This window comes from Phallusia mammillata, chromosome 5, assembly GCF_965637545.1.
Source record: "Phallusia mammillata chromosome 5, kaPhaMamm4.hap1.1, whole genome shotgun sequence".
Taxonomy (NCBI): Eukaryota; Metazoa; Chordata; class Ascidiacea; order Phlebobranchia; family Ascidiidae; genus Phallusia; species Phallusia mammillata.
Window position 1 is genome coordinate 23127295 of NC_137256.1, and position 23914 is coordinate 23151208.

General features: G+C 35.8%; 1 protein-coding gene across 6 annotated transcripts; it reads left to right on the forward strand.

Moving 5' to 3' along the window:
- The first annotated feature begins 618 nt into the window (after nucleotides 1-618).
- LOC145230700 (uncharacterized) lies at nucleotides 619-23837 on the forward strand. 6 transcript variants are annotated; one of them, XM_080096201.1, is made up of 18 exons: nucleotides 619-2045; nucleotides 5688-5841; nucleotides 6255-6380; nucleotides 6442-6591; nucleotides 8580-9127; nucleotides 9490-9611; nucleotides 9897-10001; nucleotides 10626-10770; nucleotides 12287-12428; nucleotides 14657-14770; nucleotides 15098-15240; nucleotides 15600-15780; nucleotides 15992-16171; nucleotides 19989-20057; nucleotides 20231-20404; nucleotides 20987-21146; nucleotides 22662-22850; nucleotides 23410-23837. In XM_080096201.1, the coding sequence occupies exons 9-11, from the start codon at nucleotides 12336-12338 to the stop codon at nucleotides 15215-15217; spliced, it is 327 nt and encodes a 108-aa protein (XP_079952327.1). In that variant the 5' UTR covers nucleotides 619-2045; nucleotides 5688-5841; nucleotides 6255-6380; nucleotides 6442-6591; nucleotides 8580-9127; nucleotides 9490-9611; nucleotides 9897-10001; nucleotides 10626-10770; nucleotides 12287-12335; the 3' UTR covers nucleotides 15218-15240; nucleotides 15600-15780; nucleotides 15992-16171; nucleotides 19989-20057; nucleotides 20231-20404; nucleotides 20987-21146; nucleotides 22662-22850; nucleotides 23410-23837. The 6 variants fall into 6 exon arrangements, 5 of the variants coding, with proteins under 5 accessions (XP_079952327.1, XP_079952326.1, XP_079952330.1 ...); XM_080096200.1 differs by lacking the exons at nucleotides 12287-12428; nucleotides 15600-15780 and adding an exon at nucleotides 10967-11157 and having other exon boundaries at nucleotides 623-2045; XR_013860736.1 differs by lacking the exons at nucleotides 14657-14770; nucleotides 15098-15240; nucleotides 15600-15780 and adding an exon at nucleotides 12771-12909 and having other exon boundaries at nucleotides 620-2045; nucleotides 5740-5841.
- Nucleotides 23838-23914: the final 77 nt, after the last annotated feature.

A 23914-nucleotide genomic window follows, 5' to 3' on the forward strand; every position in this document is an offset into this window, starting at 1 on the left:
CCATTGACATTTGTCCCAAAGTGGGTGTAATTGCATTCAGCTGTAATTATCGAGTCGGGTTCACTTTTTTGAAAACGGATTATTAAAATAGATAAACAGATTAAGCATTTTTGCGAATTTAAAGAAAATAATGGGCCCGAAAAGATTGTATTGAACCTAGCGTATTTCGTCACCATTGACATTTGTCCCAAAGTGGGTGTTAATTGCATTCAGCTGTAATTATCGAGTCGGGTTCACTTTTTGAAAACGGATTATTGAAATAGATTGAAAGAAAAGATAGTGTTGTGATTTTTACTTAAATAATAGTCCCAAAAAGTATTTAAAAATTGGATTAAATTTAGCGTATTTCGTCAATATTTCGATTTGGCCAAGCTACTCGTTACGCAACCATCCATGACGTTCTCTCTTTTTCTGGCAGAATGACAATGGTGTTTTATCTCATCCTCATGTTTACATATGATGTGGGCAAATTTAATCGACCATCCTCGTTGTATGTGCGGTCGGTTGCGTTTGCCCTGAATTTTTAATTTATTTTGTTTTTTAAACTGATTTTTTTGTTCATAGAAATCTTAAAACGTAAACATAAACAATCAAACTCGAGTTTGCAAACGAGCGTTTCGGTCTCTGAAATGTTAATGTGCTTTGTTTGTTTAACAGCTGTTTCAAATATTTTTTGAAGGAAACTTTATCAGTTAATAATGTAGTTTAAAACACACGCGGTTTGTGCGAAGTAACAAGTGTTTTCAAATTTTCTTTGAAACGAAACGCACTCGAAATATGAAATGTTAACGCAATATTCTACGCTTTTTAAACATTGAAGCACATGTATATATATCTATATTAAAATAATTATTACGCATGTTATTAATACCCTTTTGTAAACACAAAGTGTAGTTGTAATATTCTTGAATATTATGACATATTGACTGGTTTTCTGTAGCTATAAAAGTTTTCAATAAGCAATAAGACATTGCCACATTCTTTTGCTGGTGGCTGTATTGATTTTATCCTGCATTAGAGGTCAATATTAAGAGCCAATAAAGTAATGTCAACTATATTTCATACAGCAAAACATTTTTTTACCAAAAAATGCAAAAACAGTATAAATGTATAACTAACAGTTGAAATGCAAATACCATGAAGGTTGTGGCAAGATGGTAGCACTATAAAGTACAAATAAGCTATTATTGCCAGGCATAATATCAAGTTTGTAGAGCTCTTCTGGCAAATCTAGTTTTTTTTTCAACGTTTCGAATGCGTATCCAGGTCGTCTTCATCAGGGTAAATAACACTGAATGCATGTTGCACTGTACATAAGTATAGGACCTGTATAGGATGTCGAAACAGCAGAATAAAATTACATTTGCCAGAAGAGCTCTAAAAACTATGTAAATGGTTGCAAAATCATAACTAATGTTAAAAATCACTCTATAATATAGATATAATATATGCGAAATATTCGATTTGCACTTGTCATACAATTTGTGTGACATGCCGATAAAAGTACTTGTTGTTTTGGTCAGTGATATAACTGATTAGTTTCTGTCACAAAGACTGTACATATGCAACTATAGAAACGTATACAAGCAAGGACAAAATCCCAAAAACTATTTTTTGAGATCGAGATTTTACATTTGTTGTTTACTTCTTTCCAGTGCAAATATTTTTTAAACCATTGTAACTGTCGCAAGCAATATTATGTCAGTAACAAAATATTCCAGCAATCAAACAGACACAAAAAGTATTTTGAAACAAACTACAGTGTTTTAATGCATAGCATTGCTGTTTTTAATATCAAGTTTACAAAAATCCTATAAACATTGCATAACAATGAGCGAAATGGCTTTAAAGTTTTTACACCAAATCATTAAACACTGTATTAGTATATTGTGGATGTTAGCGTTTTCAAAAAAAATTTTTTAATGGTTTTGTTTTTGCAGTTCACAATACTATTCCTAATTGTGTAGAATGTTGTGACAGACAATTGAATAAAAACTGCTTTAAGAAAAGATGATCAACAATTAATTGAGCTAGAACAGAAACAGGTAACTTACAAAATATTTTGTGATCGCCATTACAAAAGTGTTTATTTTGGAACAATATAACATAGTCCATCAGTGGCGCAACTAGCTGAAAACTAAGGGGACAGGCAACGAACTACCAATACGACTTTCCCAAAAAACGATTGTATTGCTGTATATCATAGATTGGTCGAATGGTCCGATGCGCTGTTCCACTAATAATCTAGAAAAACTGGGATTCGTCTTTGGGTTGTACGGCTTCGAATGCCGTGAAAAAATAACACTTGTAAGTCACAAAGTCCATTGTGATAGTGTGTTGACGTTTTAAACTAAGGCATTGTTTCGTAACAAAAAAACTTGTTGGACTGGGTGTTTACACGTTGATCTTTCAATCTATCTACTAAGTTCCAACAAAGATCGTTGTTGCAGTTATTTAGGTTGTTGTATAAATACATCGCAGAAACTTCGGTTTTACTGTCGCAATACATGCTGATGAAGCAATTTACTGCTGTACCGGCGCCTGGTCCTGTTATTTGAAAGTTAATTTTAGCTTTGATGCGCTGTACGAGAGCTGTTATACGCAATAACGCCGATAGAAAAGGGACCTGGCATGCCGACGAACCTGCCCCCTTAGTTGCGCCCATGTGGTCCATGTGGGATAATAGCTATAGTGTGTGTCAAAAATAATGAATTACAAGGTGTTACTGTATTAACAAAATTTCAGCTCTTGCGGCAGTTTTTTATTTATTTTTTTATAACGTGTTATATCTATAACTATTAAAATTGTTATGAAGTACAGACGAATCCAGTTAATCGCATACCGGTTAATCGCATAATCCGTTTAGTTGCATCACAATTAAAAATCCCAAACCGTCACCCATCGTTTGTTAAGAAAATCGTCCGGTTAATCGCATACTCGTTTATCACATAAACCGGAAATTCGCATCGATTTTCATTGAAATATGCAATTAACTGGATTGATGATCTTTATGTGAAAGTCGAACAGACCGAGTTTTTCAAATAAAAAATGCTGATATGATAGTCAGGGGCGTATCCAGAAATTTTTAAAGGGGGGGGGGGTCCAACAGTTTTTTGGGGAAAATCCCTAATGAAGTCATTGTGACGTCACACGTCGTTCAGAACGACGCATTATGCGGCAAAGCACTTTTTCCAAAATTGGCGGTTTTTCTACCCATCTAATTGACAGTTGCAGTTTTCTGATTTCGCCGCTGCATCTAGCTTAGTCACCCAAACCGCAGCTGCAAAATAATCGTTACTGTCAGGTAATCAAAATCGTTGCTTAAAAAACAGGGTCCAATTTCTCAAGAACTAAATCTCTTGCTGAAGCGGTAATCCTACTGTTAAGTTGCGCAAAGTCACGAATGCACTTTTACATTGTTCAAATGCAAAAACAGTTTGATATGTTGCACTTAGTTCAGTTACCACTTGGTAAGAAACTGCTACCAGCGTCCTAGCCGGAATGTAACTTTCCGATTGTTAGCGCATAAACCTTATTAAACCCTTGGTACATCACAATTGGCGATTAGATAACAAGCGAATATAAGAGATTGAAGGCCCGCATCTTTGCGATAACGACTCCCTGTTATCATGCGGTAGTAAACAAACGTTTTTGGCCTATTTACAACTTTTTGAAACGGGGGGGGGGGGGGGGTCCGGACCCCCAAAACCCCACCCTTGGATACGCCACTGATGATAGTCAAATCCTCCGAAAGGTAATGTACGCGAAAAAGGCGTGGTTGCATCTAATTTCAACATTGAAAATGACACATCTCGACCATAAAATATTTTTAAAAGTTATTAGGAGATTAAATTGGCGTTCAGTTTACCGCTGTGCAATAACTAGGAGTCGTTATCTCAAAGCTGTGCACATTGGTTCTGTTTTATTGGCTTATCTAATCGCCAATAGTGTTATAACAAGCGTTTAAAGGGTTCAACATGTTTCAATTACGAAACTGGTATTCTGGCAAAGTTGCTAACTGTTACGTAACTGGTAACATGCCGATGATTACCATATTTTATGTCTTCTATTTGAGACCTTGCGCAACTTATCAGGTGGATCACCGATTAAGAAAGTCATTTATTCCTCTAATATTTGTTGCTGGTTTAAATTTTTGAAGCAACGATCACACGTTGATCAAGTGACAGTTACGCTAATCTTGCAGCTGCAGTTTTGCTGGGTAAGCTAGAAAGTAGCGCCACAATCTGAGTCGTTAAAAGGTTTTGTTAAAATCAATTATTCTTTTTGTCAACTGGATAATGTGTTATAATAGAAACTAATGCAGCTCGCCTTAGCGCCCTTGCTGTGTAGAATGTGCCAATGTCGTAAGTTGGCCAGGTTTCGGTTGTGTACTTTCGGGTTTGGGCTTGCTTACAAATCCTAGCACTTTGCCGCTTAACCGGTTGGTTTGAATTTGAAAACAAAATAGTTTAGAAACAACAGGCCATTTTACGTGTATATTAAGCTAGTGACCTAGCACATTTATAAGGGAAACTACCCAAAACAAGACTAAAGCGTCATCATAGGAAGGTTCCTAACTTTAAATGTTGACCCCCCTTGGCTACGATGCGATGTAATACATCTTTTCAAATAAACCTGACAAAGCACAAATCAAGCGAACTGTGGCCAATTAAGCAGTGTGTGAGTGCGTTTCTACTGTTTCTTTAATACACTTGGGCGATTGCACCATAAACACGACAGTTAGGAAGCATGACGTCATGTATTGCGCTGAGAGTAATAAATCTAGTTTGACTTGACAGTACTTTTTTCAATTCTCGGCAACAAAAGAGAGAAAATACTGCTCCAGAGTCATAGTTGAGCGTCACTACAACTTTGTTTTAGCTGGGGAAGTGAAAATGAGCACTTTTAATAATGGCGTGTACTATTTACGTAGCAACCAGATTATTGCATATTCCGGTTAATCGCATCAAATGCCCTTGGCAAATCGATAATGCAATTACCCGGATTCGTCTGTACTATAAAGGCTGTGTAGATAATGAGTAGAATTTAAGTTAAACGAAATGAGATTTAAACTGATTAAAAAAATGCAAACCGTTTCAGGCCAGGTAGCTTGCTTGAACTGTGACAAAACCTAAACACGAAAATGTATATGTTTTTAACTTGAACTGAACCTAAACTCTTAAAAACAATTCTTTAGCAAACCTGAACCTGAACCAATGACAAGTGGTTCCACTTCCTGATCTCTAGTTTGCAATTTTGCATAGTAACTTATTGCCAACTAGCTTAAAAACATAGAAACAATCGTTTTTTTCTGTGCATTTGAACTTCAAAAAGTCATGATAAACTACTAAGATACATGACCTATCATGCTTTACACTAAAAATAAACAAGAGATTTAGTGTATTTTTTTCTTTTTTCTTCTTATGAGTTGTAAATAATGTGATAGAAACATGAATTTTTTCAGCAGTAGTTAAATTTATCAAATGCATTTTATGCTTTTTCCCAAATTTATTAAATCATAAAGCTATTCATCCTTCTGAATATACTGTAATGCCTTATCCCCAATTTGTCTTTTTTAATCTATTTGCATTGTATTAGTTTGTTTTTACAAGTGTATGTAATCTAGGATTGCCTGTAGAAAGGTGTGGACTTTATATCAAGTGTGACACTAGAAACTTTCTGTGTAGGTGACCTGTTTGTTTCTGCCTGTCCTGCACTGATAATCGATTTCTGTTGAAGGTGTGATTCCCATCAAAAGTTTATCAACACTTGGGAGATTGGAGCTGAAATAAAACTTGAACTTGCTGACCTACAACCCAGTGAAGTTTGGCGACTTAAAAGGTAATATATATGCGCTAAGCCTCTCTCTAGTTCTGTATATTTATTACTGATCTTACCAAACAAAATATTTAAAATTCAAGGCCATATACCAAGTTTGATGGCCGGCAGTTAATTTTTTACCTAAGATATTGAAAAATTTAAAATTAAGTTACCTGATCGAGAAAAAAAAAAACTTTTTGCATATATTTATTATTTTTGCATATATCTTTTTGCATTTATTATATTTATTATATACTTATCTTACCAAACAAAAGATTTAAAATTCGTGGCTGTAAGATTTAAATTTTTCACCTAACATGTCGAAAAATTTAAAATTCGTTTTTTGGCATGTGATCTCTAGTAAATAGTGTTTTGTGCTTCTCTGTATAAAGCACCACTATTATGAGAAATTGTTGTTAGCTGCTTTTCTGCAGGTATGAAATGCATGTTTGAATGTCGCTGAATCAAGTTTGTTGTTACAAACAATGAACTTCTAACAAATTGGATGGCAGGAGAGAACAATGGAACAATGGAATTCGATTCCAGTTGCCTGAAGCAAGGTATTTACAAAATTGTTTCAGAGAAGCAGTTTACAGTTTTGTTGTCATGAAGAAGTGTAAGCTGCTCCATCCCTCTAGTGGAGATTTTAGGAGGTCTGTCGAAACAACTTCCGCATCCCAGGAATAGGAAGTGGTTGCAGGGAACCAGTTGCCAGTAAAAGACCAAATTTGCCACCAGATTGGCCAACCATCCACTACCACCATTACACAGGTATTGGCAACTGACCAGTTTGAAGGTTTGTTTAAAGTTTATCAGTTGTCAGAAATGTGTGTGGAAGACCTACATTGCTTACTCTGTTGCTGCCTAACCAAAATTAATTAGTCTGCATGGTGTTTCCAGTTTAAATAACTCTGATGAAATACATCAAGGGTGGACAACCGTCTGCTTGCTACAGCAGTCTGAATGTTTCTTGTATCCCACTCATAGGCGCCGAACATGGGATGCCGGGTATGTCTGGCATACCCGAACGAAAACCTCGGGTATGCCGCATACCCAAAAATTAGACCAACGTTAGTCATGCGTTTATAGAAATTATTGTAATACGAACATACGTAACATAATCAATTGATTTCAATCGCGTTCATTGTTTCACAACCCATTAATTTTTCGCATTGATTACAACTGTAACGTCTTTAATAAGCATTGGAATTTAAACATTAAAGGGTGGTAAAAAGCACAACAAAGGTTGGCGTTCGCTTGCTGGAGGAGGGCAAACGGCCCTTTCCCGGTTGAAACGTCAATAACCACTTGATAAAAAAAACTTTAGAATACAGTCCAATCTTTGTTCTGACAGCTTCTACTGCAAGAACAACGACTGTCTAGTTCAGGGGTTCCCAAACTTTTTTGGTCTGTGGCCCAAATGTTTATTGAATAGCGATTCGTGGCCCACCATGTTCTGTAAATTTGGGCACAAACAAAAAAAATGACTCAAAAACAGGCAAAATTTTCTAGCAATTTATTTTTAATAAGATACATGCTCCTGAAATTTGGCTACAAGATTTGGATTTCTTTGCAAAAATTACGTTTTTTCAAAACAAAGCGCATAATATTTACAGTATAACAAAACAGTAGAATCTATTCAAATGGCTCTGTGGCCCATTGAAAATGTGTTGGTGGCCCACTTCTGGGCCATGGCCCACAGTTTGGGAACCACTGGTCTAGTTTCAACCAAAAAAACAACGCTTGTTGTTATGTCACAAACGTATAGGTTGGTACTTTTCCTAAAATTAACGTGTTAGCTTATATCGAAAGTTTCTGGCAGTTTAGGACATCTTTTGAAGTACACTAACTTTAAATTTAATAACTCGTCACAAACAACTCACTTAAATACGCAACAAGTTGTAAACGAAACAAGCTATATGTTAAACATTACAAATATATGTTAAACATTACAGTAATTTGTGGCTTAAGGTAGTGTTCGAGCAAAATTTATTTTATCTTTATTGTTCCGCCTCCACATAATTTCGGTAAATGGTTTTTTGCAATGTGTAACACAGTGTTATAACACTGTATACAGCAAACACACATGGATTGAATTGCGACAGAAGCAGAAGTGCCTGGTAGTTGAATTACGTTGTGTAAACTCATATACTGCAAGAATTAACGTCATATGTAGCCACAGGATTCGAATTTGAAATTTCATGACATCATTTTGTGACGTCATATAATATGGCATACCCGGAAAAATTTGAAAGTCAGTGCCTATGATCCCACTCATACCCAAGAGTTGTTATATTTAACGCTGATAGTTATTGCTAGGAAAAGGCATTGTTAAGAATGAAGACAAAATTTTGTGTATGTGCATTTTTTTTGTGGGGGGGTTGTAATATAGTTGTGTTGTAGTTGGGCATGATTGTTGGTATCCTAAACAAACCTATCTAATAGATAAAATTTAAGCAAGCAAGTACTGTAGTTTACTTTTTTCGTTCAATTTCCCTAAAGTTATGTTTGCCTGCACTCCTATTTTATTCAATGAGCATCGTTATAACCTGTCTCCGCAATGTCATGGATTCTATGGCCTTTATATGCAAAAAGTTGCTCACTTTTAGAATCCATAAAAGTAAAAAGTGTATTTCAATGTCAACTTAATTGAATTTTAAATGTTTGTTCATCCTAAAAAATGTACATTGCAACAAGGTAAAATACATTGCAACGTACATTAATCTCCGGTTCCTAATAATTTTGTGTTTTGTCTGCAGTTATTGATTCGATCATCAACACAATCACGCTCCTCCAAACACACAAAATGAAGGTATTTGGATGTTGCAGTATATGTTGTGCAAAGCTTGTATATCTCGGAGTACCTGACCTCCGATGGATTTATGATTGGGATCCGGGGGTCAAGTTCAGGTGACCTTGGGAGGGACAAAACCAATTTTTAGCGGGAAGTAAATGTTGGTGATGATGATTCCTGCTATTTGTCTTTGGACGCAATCAGATACTGGGAAATTTGCGCGGTTGAATGCTTTAGTCGTTTTTGAAAAAGTAAATAACTGGGGGGAAAGTTAGATGTGTTTGGGTAATTATTTTGATTGATTAAACAAAATATTATACCAAACCTAAAATTAGGAATGTTGTGGTGAAAATTCAGTTTAATGTGTTAAAGCAGTGGTTCCCAAACTATGCGCGAGATGTCATTAGGTGTGCCACAAAAAAAAAGCTTCATCAAATTGCACCTTTATATATTTCAAAAGCACAAACTTGAAACAGCTGCTGGCAACTGAACTTTATACTTTCGCTTACCAAGGTGAGTTAAAAAAGTTTTTAAACATAGTTGGACATTTTAAAGTAGGTCAAAAAATAATAATCCTAAACAAAATTACCAAAGCTACTACATAACGCAAAAGCATTTTTTTACAACACTTAGGTTATTAGTTCTTTATCCTGTTATGCCACCACTTGCTTTAATTTTGACAACAGCTATTTTAGAAACATCTGCAACACAATGTATTCTCTACACACAAGCTCTATGGCAGTTTTGTTTTTATCAAGCTACTTTTTAAGTTTGTGTTTAGTGTTTTTTAAGTTTTGAACTCTATGTAACTTTTGAAACCAAATGAAAAGTTAAGCAGATGATTTTAGCAATATTTCAAACATTAATTTTTGCAGCTTTTTTCCAGCCCACAACTGAAACCCCAACACTTGTCAGAAAGAATATATATGGTTGTTCACAACATAGCGATTTTGCTTTACCACAAAACGTAGAAAATACAAATCCTACTGCATATATAGTAAGATGAAATGATTTGATCAAGTTGTGTTAATCTTTGAACTATAAAACAGAAACTGTTTTTTAAGCAAAAATCATAATATGTGGTGCTGTAATGTATTGCATGTCCTATCTTTACTTTTACACCCACTACATAAAAGATAAATGCATGCAGACTTTGCTAAATTCGATTCTGGTTGAAGAAAAAGTTTTTGCACTTGGTTTCGATGATTGTAAATTGTGTTTTGTGTATGTTTGTATTACTCACCAATATTATGAGATAATGTTGTTAGCTACTTTTCTGCAGGTATGAAATGCATGTTCGAGTGTCGCTGAATCAAGTTTGTGGTCACAAACGATGAACTTCTAACAAATTGGATAGAAAATGCAGACAACAGGAATTCGATTCCAGGTTAGTGAAACAAGGTTTGTAGAGAACTGATTTAGAGAGCCATGACAACAGTTTCATCAACATATATTATAACAAAGAAATGATCACATAGACATAAGCTTCTTCTGATTTACCTTTGAATTTTTTTTGGCTAGAACCAGAGTGCTTGGTACCGAGCATCGCTGTTTTTGATGCTCGGTGCTCGGCCGAGCTGTTGTGCAAATTGACCCGAGCATTGAACTTGCATATTTATGCACTGCTAACATACAAAACTAGTGTTTGAAAGGGTGTCTATGAACAAATGCAGTAGATGGTTAAAAAAGTGCTCTTCTGTGGCCTGTACAGCTTAATACTCTGCTGGTGATGTAAGCAACCTGAGAAAGTTGCAAAACCAGTGTTAAATAGGGAATGTTTATGAAGTCACAATGCACGAGCGTGCTCGACCTAATACCGAGCAATAACATGAGATGCTTGGTGCTTGACCAAACTGAACATGTTAAGTTTAACTGTAAATGCTTATATGGTCTCAAAAGTTGTACATTTTATTGTCTGAGCTTATTTAATCAGTTTGTTTGTGGTATAAGCAAAATACATTGCAACCTACTTTAATCTGAAGTTCCTATTAATGTTGTGTTTTGTCTGCAGTTTTTGATCCGATCATCAACACAATCAGGCTCCCCCAAACTTTAAACACTCACTCCTGTTAATCCCATCTCACCTGAAGTGAGCAACTTCAACCCTCAACAAGTGCTCCATCTAGGGCAGGGTCAACAAACTACAGCCTACAAAGGTATTTTTGATTTATAAAATGTATGGAAGATTTTTAAATCTAAAACATTAAAGCTGGCAGAAACCTGCAGAATGTATTCTAGCAATAATTATGGGTCCCCTTCCCTTATTTTTATTATGCGTGCTTCAATTGTTATTTTTTTCTTTACATGTTTAATGTGGCAGAATATAATGTGCAATGTTTGTATACATCACAGTACCTGCCCTCCGGTGGATGTATAATTCAGGGTCAGGTGACCTTGGAATGGACAAAACCAAACATGAAAAGAGAGTGGTTGTTTGTGATGAGGATTCTTGTACTTGTCTGCTTGACTCGATCAGCTTTTGGACAATTTGCATGGTTGGAAGTTTTGCTGTCCCTTGCAATGCTGCGGTTGTGTTTGAAAAGGTAACTCACTTATCAAGGCATGGTTTTCAAGTGGGGGACTTTAGATGTGTTTTATTTGGTTGATTAAACAAAATATTATGCCCAACCAAACCTTAACAATTTTGTGGTGAAAAGTTTGTTAATGTGTAAAGTTTAGTTTCCTTTTAATGGACTGATAGAATATTAAAATACACTATTCACCGTTTTGAATAATCCGAGCAAAAATATCAGAGCCAGTATATTGGTGTATAACATAACTACGTTTCGACAAGTGCTATTGTCATCATCAGGTTATAAGAAATAAAAAGCGACAGAAGGCACGCAACTGGGTGACGCACAAGGTTAACTTCATGTCGCCCACCAGTTGTGTGCCTTCTGTTGCTTTTTATTTCTTATAACCTGACAATGACAATAGCACTTGTCGAAACGTCGTTATGTTCTACACAAATATACTGGCTCTATTTTTTTTGCTTTAAAAGAATATATTAATTGCAATCAACTTATTGTAGAGGAATATAACATAAAGTTGGATAAAATGTTAAGTGGCGCATGGAGTAAAATACATTGTATTAAGGAGTGTTTTGGTTTTTAGCTTCAACATTTAAAGCATTGTGCTATTTTTATAGTTTGCACTTTTCTGTGAGCATAAAATGATACTGTTTCAAATGGAATCTTTGTGTTTAGAAAAGCTAGCAAATCCACAAAAGCTTCATCGAATTCATGGCACATTTTCATGTTTCAAACTCACAAACATCAAACAGCTGCTTGCAACTGAACTTTATACTTTCACTTACCAAGGTGAGTTTGTAAACAAGTTGTAAACATAGCTGGAAATGTTAATATACGTCAAAAAATGATCCAAAACAAATTCACCATTAAGCTTGTATATAGCAAATACATAAATCGAAAACATTGTTTGGTACCAACGCTTATCTTATCTGTTTTTTATTCTTTTATGCTACAACTTGCTTTAACTTTGACGACAGCATTTTAAAAACCACTGCAATGTTACACGATGTATTCTCTACACACAAACTCTGTGGCAGTTTTGTTTTCATCATGCTACTTTCTAAGTTTGTGGTTTTAGTTTTGAACTGTATGTAACATATAAAGCAAATTACAAGTTAAGCAGCTGTTTATTTTTTTGCAGCATCTTTTCCAGCCCACAACCAAAATCTCAACACTTGTCGCAAAATAATATGAGGATATTTGCAGCGCATCAACTTCGTCAGCGAAGAAAGATGTTTTACCACAAATGTAGAAGATATAGTTCTATCCCAACCCCATACATAGTAAGATAATACAGATCTGATCAAGTTGTGTTAATCTTCAAACTGTGAGACAGAAACTGTTTTTTAAGCAATAATCACACATAACATGTGGTGCTGTAAAGCAATGCAATTCCTAACTTTACTTCTACACCCATTACATGGGAGATAAATTCCTGCATATAGACGATAATTATGTAATATAACTCATCATGGTATGAGCCACTACAAAACAACAATTTATATTTTAGCTGCTTTATTAGATTCTAGTTTAAGAAGAAGTGTTTGCATGTGGTCTCTATGATTGTAAATAGTGCTTTGTGCATCTTTGTATTACTCACCACTATTATAAGATAATGTGGTTAGCTACTTTTCTGCACGTATGAAATGCCTATTCGAATGTCGCTGAATCTAGTTTGTTGTCACAAATGATGAACTTTTAACAAACTGGATGGCAGGAGAGAATGCAGACAATAGGAATTCGATTCCAGTTTAGTGAAGCAAGGTTTGTATGGAATTGCTTCAGAGAGCCAGCTTACAGTTTTGTGGTCATTGAGTTGTGTAAGTTTTCCACTGGAAAGATGAAATAACAAATTTGTCAACATAAACTATAATAAGGATTATCATGTAAACACTGAGGTCGAGGTCTTTTCTCTGTTTTTCTGCTGCCATTTTTTACACACTCATTCCGCTTATCTAAAAACTTTTTGCTACTTTTGTTCACCCCAGATGACTGTGTGCAAAAGTTTAATTTTATTTCAGCTGCTCCATCCCTCTGGTGGAGATTTCAAGAGGACTGTTCAAATCATCTTTCACATCCAATAGAAGGATTGTGGAGTGGTCACGTAGCCTGCATGATTCTTTATGCTGTTTTCAATCACTATGAACAAAAAATACAGGGACTATCTTGGTGTAAATTGTAACCACATATGACCTATATTGAAAAATTATATTTAAATGTTTAGTGCTCTTCAACCAGGTATACTGTATACCTAAGTGTATACTTCAACAAAACTCCCGACCTTTGTGAAACTTGACCTGCTTGAATAATTTATGAAGCGTAAACTGATAAAAAAAGAATGTCCACATTGCCGAAACAATGCAACAACCTAGCCATAAACCATCAAATCAACTTTTTACACTTATAAGTAGTTAATATCCTGTGCCTAGGAGGGATGGGCCGAGCTACCCAAATACTCTGTATCAAGCATCGCTGTTTTTGATGATCAGTCGCACAAACTGACCCGAGTACTGAATTTGCATATTTCTACCCTCAAAAAAACACTTACTTCTAGGGCAGGGGTGTCCAACCCGTGAAGGTTCTGAGTGGCTCTCGTGGTTTTTTTTTTGAAACAACTCATATTGGCAACTTAATCGCCTACGTAGTTCATGGCAAACTTTCATTCCGAAAAATTGATATTAATTGTTTGCTTTATTTCTTTGTTAATAGAGTAATACACAACCGTTCAAGTTACTTTTATTGCGTCACAATGTTTTGTTACGTCACAATCTGACTCGTGCTTCAAGAATCAGTCAGTAATGTTTCTTGGTTCATTGAGATAAATCTGGATCTGGTATCAGAGACTGGCGCAAAACGCATTTAGCAGTAAAACATCTTCCGCACTTTGCTGCAGTGATACAGATTATGAAACAAAAAGCAAAGAACGCCAACAGAACTTTCCAAGAAAGGTTGACATGTGACTTTAAATCCCCTGTAAGATCAGTATCAGAATTTCTGACAGCCATATGGAAAAAATTGCTTCGCACTGCTTCGTCGTCCATCTCACCGAATATTGCCAAACTTGTTGGAGATAAACAGTGCCAAACTTCCTTTGTCGACAAATGGAAAAAACTTTATTGACTTAACTATATCTTGGTGTGTTTATTGTCCTTTTAACTGTAAACAAGGATAATACACATTTCTAAGATTAGAATTTCGGTGTGAGGATTTTAATTAGAAATTATAAGACAGCTATTTCTAAGATTCCAAATTATCAGTAACACTCAAGTGGCCCGCGCAATCATTCTTAAACCGCATGTGGCCCTTTGGCCAAAAAGGTTGGACACCCCTGTTCTAGGGCCTGCAAGCTTAGTTTGATAATATGTTAAGTCGTGCATGGAGTGGGACCTATTGTATTAATGAGTGTTTTGGTTTTTAGCTTCAACATTTAAAGCATTGTGCTATTTTTATTGTTTGCACTTTACTGTGAGCACAAGATTATAGTTGTTTCAGATGAAATATTTATGTTTAGAAAAGCTGGCAAATCCACAAAAGCTTCATCGAATTCATGGCACATTTTCATGTTTCAAACTCACAAACATCAAACAGCTGCTTGCAACTGAACTTCATACTTTCACTTAACAAGGTGAGTTAAAACAGGTATGTAAACACAGCTGGACAAGTAGGTCAAAAAATGATCCAAAGCAAAAATACTAAAATGCTTGTATACAACAAATTCATGAAGCAAAACATTTTTATACCAACACTTATGTGTTATCAATTCTTTATCCTGTTATGCCACAACTTGCTTTAATTTCGATGACAGAAACATTTGCAACACACTGTATTCTACACACAATCTCTTTGGCAGATTTGTTTTTATCTAGCTGCTTTTCAAGTTTGTATTTTGGTTTGAACTATATGTAACAGATAAAACCAAATTACAATTTAAGGAGCTGTTTATTTTTTGCAGCATTTTTTCCAGCCTTCAACCGAAATCCCAATTCTTGTCACAAGGAATATAAGGATATTTGCAGCACATCAATTCGGTCAGCAAAGAAAGATGCTTTACCATAAGATGGAGAAAATATAAATCCTATCCCAACTCCATGCATAGTAAGTAATGCGGATCTGATCAAAGTGTGCTAATCTGTGAACTGTAAAACAGAAACTGGTTTTAAAGCAAGAATCAAACATTGTGTGGTGCTGTAAAGCAATGCATTTCATTACTTTACTTTTACACCCATTACATGAGGGATAAATACCTGCATGTAGACTTTGTAATATAACTGGTGACTGATGAACTGATGAACTCTTACAAAAAGGGAAAAATCCCTATTTTAGCTGCTATAATAGATACTGTTTAAAGAAAAAGTTTTTGCACAGGTTTTTTAGGGTTGTAAACTGTATTCTGTACATCTTTGTGTACCTTACCACTATTATGAGATACTGTTGTTAGCTACTTTTGTGCATAGGTATAAAATGCATGTTTGAATGTCGTTGAATCAAGTTTGTTGTCACGAACGAGGTACTCCCAACATATTGGATAACATGAGAGAATGCAGACAATACGATTTCGATTCCAGTTTAGTAAAGAGAAGTTTCTACGGAATTGATTCAGAGAGCCAGTTTACAGTTTTGTTGGCATTAAGTAGTGTAAGTTTTCTGCTTGAAAGGTAAATTAACAATTTGGTCGACCTAAAATGTAGTACGGGATGTATCATGCAAACACAGAAGTATTTTCTCTGTTACACTGCCACAGACTAAAAATATTATACTTTAGTTTTTTTACACACTTATTACGCTTGACTAGAAACTTTTTGTTCACTCCCAGTTGACTGTGTGCTAACATGTTATGTTATCCCAGCTGCTCCATCCCTCTAGTGGAGATTTTGAGACGACTGTCTAAACAACTTCTGCATCCCACTGAAGGATCGTGGAGTGGTCACATGGAACCAGTTGCCAGTAAAGGACCAATTTCACCACCAGTTCGGCCAACCATCCAATACCACCACTACAAGTGTATTTGCGACTAACAAGTTTAAAGGTTGGTTTAAAGTTTTGTCAGTTGTCAGAAAAGTTTGAGTATGGTCTACATTTCTTTCTTTGTTGCTGCCAAGTTGAAATCAGGTAGTCTGCATGATCCTTTATGCTGGTTTCAATCACTATGACCAACTTTAGAAAATTTTTAAATCTAAACACATGTGAACTATATTCAAAATTTATACTTAAATGTTTAGTCCAACCATGTATACTGTATACCCACGGTATACGAGGTTGGACTAAACATTTAAGTATAAATACCCGAATAAAAAACTGATAAAACTGATTGGAAAGCAATAGGCACACACACTTGCTCAGACTCACAGGCAGACCTATTTCTTTTTGTATTTATGTATTGCTATTTATGGGTCCCCTTTCCTGAAGGGTTTTTGCTGGTAACTGGTGCAGACACGATAAGTAACATTTTGAGTTGTTGTTTTTTGAAGATTTTAATTGTGCTAATGCATCAACAATAGAAATCATAAAATTTTGAAACAAATCACTGCCACGGAAGAGACGAAATAAGGCAAAATGCTTTATGTCCTCGTCATGTCTAATGTTTGGTAAGAAAAAGTCTGAAAAGTTGATTTAAACAGTTTGAAGCAAATGTTACCTCCATGTTTTTGTGTTTGTGACCTTTTTAAACAAAACAACTCCCGTAGTTGCACTTCCAGATCAACAAGATAATGTTGTTTTTACCATAAAAATCAAGCACGATGTAAAATTTTGTTTTATTACTAGATTGCCAACTTTGTGTCTGCCCGGTCAGGTTCACTGTGGAAATGGAAACTTAACTAAACATGTGATTTAGGGTTGAATTATGCTGTTAACGGATAACCGGTTAATTGTTTAACTGAAGGGTTTTTGCTATCCGATATCCGGATATTTTTGTGTCGGTTAACCGGATAACTAAGGAATAGTACTGCGTAAGCATTTTATGCATTTTAACATAATTTTATATGACACACAGTTAATATGCAGTGATCTCATAGATGCAACATACGACTTTAATGTTTATGCTAATTATGGGTCCCCTTCCCTGAAGGGGACACATATTGTTTTTGTCCGTATTTTTTTTCTTTTATCTTTTTTCTGTCTAACGCTGGCTTGTTAGACGCGTTTGGTTAAGAAAGAGTGCTTCAAATTTATTCAAATTTGCACAGATGTTAGTTATTAGCCCGAATTTGATCCTCCTGAAGTTTGACCCCGATTGACCCAGCGGTTCATCCACAGGCCCCCAAAATGCAAAATATTTAAAACATGGTTTGTTACATGCGTTTGGTCAAGAAAGAGTGCTTTAAATTTGTTTAAATTTTGTCAGATGTTAGATATTAACCAAAATTTGATCCTCCTGAAGTTTGACCCTGAATGACCCAGGGGTTCACCCACAGGCCCCCGAAACAGAAAATTTTTAACGCTGGTTTGTAACGCTCCATTGGTAAAGAAAGAATGCTTCAGATGTATTCAAATTCCGACATGTGTTAGTTATTAATCCAAACTTAATCCTCCAGAAGTTTGACCCCGAATTACCCAGCGGTTCACTCACAGGCCCCCGAAACGTAAATGTGTCTAACGGTCGTTTGGTCAAGAAAGACACTGTAGGCAGAAGTCCCAAGAGAGTAACTCACTGGTTTACGATAGCAGGAGGGCTCAGCTTGACGTCGGACAGACGTTTTACGAGACGTCGTTTTGGTGATCAGAAATCAGCTGTTTTGCACAGCAATGCTATTTCATTTATTAAGTTATCACTCACATTTTCAGTTTTGGCGAAGGTTTCACACCTATGACGTGATTTAAGCCTAATTGACTGCATCAATATTTTGGATGTAAAGTAATAATAAAGAATGCTTTTTCTCTTATTATGGGTCCCCTTCCCTGAAGGGGACACATATTGTTTTTGTCCGTATTTTTTTTTCTTTTTTTTTTTTTCTGTCTAACGCTGGTTTGTGAGACGCGTTTTGTCAAGAAAGAGTGCTTCAAATTTATTCAAATTTACAGAGATGTTAGTTAATAATTCAAATTTGATCCTCCTGAAGTTTGACCCCGTTTGACCCCGTTTGACCCAGCGGTTCACCCACAGGCCCCCTAAACGTAAAATTTTTAACGCTGGTTTGTAACGCTTGTTTGGTAAAGAAAAATTGTTTCAAATTTATTTAAATTTAGACATATGTTAGTTATCAATCTGAACTTGATTCTCTAGATATTTTACCCCGAATGACCCAGCGGTTCACCCACAGGCCCCCGAAACGTAAAATTTTTAACGCTGGTTTTTATCGCTCGTGTGGTAAAGGAGTGCTTTAAATTTATTCAAATTTGGACATATGTTAGTTATCAATCTGATCTTGATCCTCTAGAAGTTTGACCCTGAATGACCCAGAGGTTCACCCACAGGCCCCGAAACGTAAATGTGTCTAACGCTCGTTTGGTCAAGAAAGACACTGTAGGCCAGGGGTTCTTAACCAGGGGTACATGTACCCCTTGGGGGTACGAAGCACCAAAGTAGGGGGTACGACAGTCAATGTGAAATTATACATTATTTAGGCATATTTGTGAAGAATGCGTAACAAGTTACTTTGTTATGTGTAGTTGATTTTAATTGCCTGATTGTTGGTGTTCTGTAAATTTTGTTGAACTTACAAGACTGTTTTAATGCATGCATTCAACATGTAAGTTATAAATACACTGAGATTAATTCCCATTATTGTTTGCTTCTGTCGGCCATTGTAGAGAGGGGGTACGAGAAAATATCATGAAAGCTCAAGGGGTACAAGCGCTAAAAAGGTTAAGAAACACTGCTGTAGGCAGAAGTACCAAGAAAGTAACTCACTGGTTGACGATAGCGGGTGGGCTCAGCTTGACGTCGGACAGACGGTTTACGAGACGTCGTTTCAGTGATTAGAAATCAGCTGTTTTGCACAGCAATGCTATGTCGTTTTATTAAGCTATCACTCACATTTTTAGTTTTGGCGAAGGTTTTACACCTATGACGTGATTTAAACCTAATAACCGTGCTTCGGTTTTGTATATGTCAAGAAAAACTTTGTTTTTCAAAGAAAAGATGCAAAAATTAACTTGACTTTTTTGCCAAATAAATGTTTTTTAAATGCTCGTTGTCAGGTTGGCCGCCGCATGATCACGGGTTACTTAAGGTCAACTAGTCGGTATTACAAACACAGTTCAACTTTCTTCATAACGTAGCGTTTTTTGACAATTAATTTAGGAGTCAATACTCAAGGCATGTATAAATTAGGCTTAACAGTATTGTTGAACACTAAGGACGGCATGCTATTGAAAACGGTGACAAAAGATCAAACAGTCGTTTGGCGTGTGCACACTGAGAGGTTACTACAGGTCAATGGTACTCGTTTTGCGAAACAAAGTTAAATGAAAAACAATTTGTTATGTATACACTTGTAGCAAATTGCTTTTTAATTTAAAGTGTCTGTAACACAACTGTTACAGCTTTCTAAAAAAAAATGTGTTCAAAACCCGACCTTGGACGACAATATCTGGGTCATTGCAAGAGATTAGATTTAAGTATTTGTTACGTTTTTTAATGTTTTTTTAATTTTTTTATTGTTGGGTTAAAGCTTTCTAAAAATTTGTCCTTAAGAATCTAAAAATCACCGCAACCGCACAAACGCGCATGTGGGGACCCATTTGTTTTTGTTTACAAAAACAATCATACGTGTAGATCAAATGATGTGTATAGTAAATACCGTATAGAATATATAAAATGGAAGTATATCAGAAAGCCACTCTTCTAGTTTATTTTTAGTGTTTCTCTTTTTATCTGATTTTATGCCATAATTATTTTGCAGTTTTAGTTACTGTCGTGGGACTTTGTCCTGCTCCAAAGGATTGTTAACAGACGCTGGGATGCCCTGCAGGTAAACTGGCCTCAATTAATCTAAAAAAGAATTCCCAAACATTTCCAGTAAAGTATGGATAAAAAGCATTTAAGTACATGCAAATACTTACTGACTTATACAGACAATGTATAAAAGTTTGTGACATTGTTTTTGTCCATAGGTAGTTGGCTAAAAAATTTTTTTTCTGTTAGATTTAATACCAGTCATTGTCCTCCCTTTGCAAGTGTAAGAGGGGTTACATGTGGAATTCTATGCAACAGGATCGAAGACTGTGGATTAATCAAACCTGGGGTTGCAATTCTTGCCTGCCATGGGACTTTGTCCTGCTCCAAAGGATTGTTGACAGATGCTGCGATGCCCTGCAGGTAAACTGACCTTGATTAATCTTAAACAATAATTCCCAAACTTTTCCAAGGACAAGTATTTAAAAAGGATTCAAGTCTATATATTGCAATTAACTACTGACTTATATAGGAAATGCATAAAAGTTTGTGACATTGTGATTTTGTCCACAGGTAGTGAGCAAAAATTCTGTTTTATTATGGGTCCCCTTCCCTGAAGGGGACACATATTGTTTTTGTCTATATCTTTTTTCTGTCTAACTTAGATTTGTTCCGACGTTTTGGTTAAGAAAGAGTGCTGCAAATTTATTCAAATTTGGACAGATGTTAGTTATTCATCTGAATTTGGTCCACCTGAAATCTGACCCCGAATGACCTAGTGGTTCACCCACAGGCCCCCAAAAAGTATTTTAAAAAGCGGCTGTACTGACTAAACTACATAATCTAAGGGTTTCATGCTTTCTTGGTTGTTACAATGTAAGGTATTCTAAAGTATTTTTAAACTTTTTATTTTTATTGGATTCACCCATTTTTACCTCTTAAACCCCAAGCCCCAAATAGTACCTGCCATGTAATGTAACAAAACTAACAAAAACTGTCTGTAAGGTCCTTGATGGTCATGCGAACTGCGCTGATTGGAGTGACAAGTGTCAGAAAAATTTAAAACTGGATCGAATGTTTTACCGTCGCATTATGAATTGATCGCCTATCCCTTTCTTCAAGCAATGGCTGGATTATAGCATTACTCGGGTTTTTAGGAAATCTGGTATGTTTTTTTTTTCAATTACCTAAACAATAAATTTACTTAGATTGTCTTTAAATGTTTAGATTGTCATTAAGCCTTTTTACATGAGCAAATCGAATCGCCAAACTAATGTGCATTATGCAGCGTCATGCATTTAGTTCGCTAAAGCATAAAATTACATGGCTTCCGACCCGAATCCCATTCAAGGTTTTCAGCTTTCCACAAAAAAGATATGGTGGTTATTGTAAGTTTATGGACAAACATAAGGCCGAATAATTGTTAATTTCAAAGTTTTTTTTGGACTGTTAGTCTATGCTTCTAAAAATCTAAATCAATTTGTTTGCAGCAATTGTTTGCATCGAGTTTAGACCAAATGTTTGAATTTTTTTATTGTGATCTGTTAAACCAGTGGTTCCTAAACTGTAGGCCATGGCCCAGTACTAGACCACCAAGACATTTTCAATGGGCCACAGAGCCATTTGAACAGATTCTACTGTTTTGTTATACTGTAGATATTATGCGCTTTCTTTGAAAAACATAATATTTTGCAAAACAATAATTATTTAGCAAGCAAGGTCATTGTCTCCTAACAATAGGTTTTAGCTGCTGTGTGGAGTCCAAGAAGCATAACCGTCTTAAAGTTGAGCAAGAAATTCGCTGTGCTCTGTCATCAACAGAGCCAAGAATTCCAAATCTTGTAGCCAAGTTTCAGGAGCATGTATCTCACTAAAAAAATTGCTAGAAACCATTTAGCCTGTTTTTGAGTTACATTTTCATAGAAATTGTTTGTGTCCAAATTTACAGCATGTGGTGAGCCACGAATCGCTATTAAATAGACATTTGGGCCACAGACTAAAAAAGTTTGGGAACCCCTGTGTTAAACCATCAGGAATAGTTGGAACAAACATTCAAAATGTATAGATTACTCTGACTTCATTGTCAATTAGTAATAAATTGTATTCTATTTCCAGGCCATACAGTAGAACATTAAAAAATTCCTATATGTGACAATACAAACTTGTTAAACTTTGTTTTCTTGGAGTCTATTGTGTGTTCTTTATGAAAAAAAATGAATTATTTGTATAACTTTGCACCAGTTGGACAAAAAACTTTATTGAATATGCGACTTGGTGTATGGAACGTTTGTTCAGTATAAACTACAAATTTCCCCAATTATATTGCACACAAAAGTCAACAAACTAGCCTTGTTTTCAAGTTTGCCTACTTGTTTACGAAAGAGTTTCTGTAAGCGTATTCATGCCGTAAGCGTGTCAAACCACCTGTTTCAAGCATATGGAAATCGGAGATCTCTAATATGCTTTTCTTTTTATGATGTGAGAGAAATGCGTATCTATGAAGCATGTCGATTAACAGTCCATGTAAAAAGGCTTATTGTTGAGCAGCTGACATAAAGGACACAAAATATCAGACCTTATGACTCTGCAACCTTGGTTAAAATGATACTCATCTATTATAATCTGTCTTAAAAACCTAATAAGTCAGATATAACCTAGGGTCGATGCATTTTTTTTGTAGAGTCCATTTGACATATGGGCCATACCCAGCTGTGCTTCTCGATGCATGGGATCAATATAACACCACGAAGACATCAGAAAAATAATGGCCTGTTTTGCCAGAACCGAACCAGCATCATGTTTTGTTTGACTTTGCTGATGGCGGAATTGACATTAAGTTCAATAATGCACGATGCATTATGCATCCAAGGTATCAAAAGTATTATATATACAAGCTACAATCTTTTGGATTAGCGATTGTTGTACTAAGTTTTCCTGAGGTGTCATATACTTCTGTCTCTAATGCCAAGTTGTGGCATCAAACTGGTTGGTGAGGTATGGCTTGCTGCTCCTAACAAATAGGAGTATCATAAGGAGGCAACATTAGCTCATATGGCTGATCTCTTGTCACCAGCTGCACTGAGACCTTGTCGGTTTGAAACAGTGTGCACTGTCTGCAGCTTGTCACACAAATTGAACATTTTTTCCTAAACCTTCCCACTAGGGATGGGCCAAACCGAGCCAGAACTTGAGTGCTTGGCAATGAGCATTGCAGTTTTGATGCTCGGTCGAGCAGTTGGAAAACACATACTTCTAGCTAGAGCCTTTACGGTCCAATACACCGCTGGTGCTGTAAGGGACCTTGGAAAGCTTTAAAACTAGTGTGGAATTGGGAATGGAGTTTTGACTGGTCTAAATTGGAGTTTTTTGATTTAATCTAATGTTTTGCAGTGAAGTAACGCCACAACATTTGTTGTAAATGTTTTCAGATCCAGTATAAATCAAAGCGAAGCAAAATCCACCATTAGTCGTTTCAAACAAAGCGGCAACTCCTGAAAACAATTTTAACATTCGCTTCATGTCAGGAGATTGTGGAAAGAAGTTCACTTTTCAACAGATGACAGGCCTGCCACTTATCTCAATGTTATCACTGTGCTTTTAGTGGTTTGTGCGATCGCTGTGACTAAAATCATGATTGTGATGTTATTTGTTCTTGTTGCGTGATAATATTTTGCATTTCCTTGCTGTTGATTTAAACTCTGCAACAGGACATAAATCAGTTGGTGCTACTCTCTGGTTCAATATTTTTATGAACAGTTAAATTTATGTACTTGCAACCTCAAAGCTGTTATGCCTTTCAACCATGAAGAAATTTCCTGTTTAGTGGACATTGACAAATAAAAGGGCAATGCTCAAGGTCAGTTTTCCTGAACAACTGGTCGACATAATTTCAAAAACTGTTATATATTCGGCTTCATTGATCGGTTGTGTAGT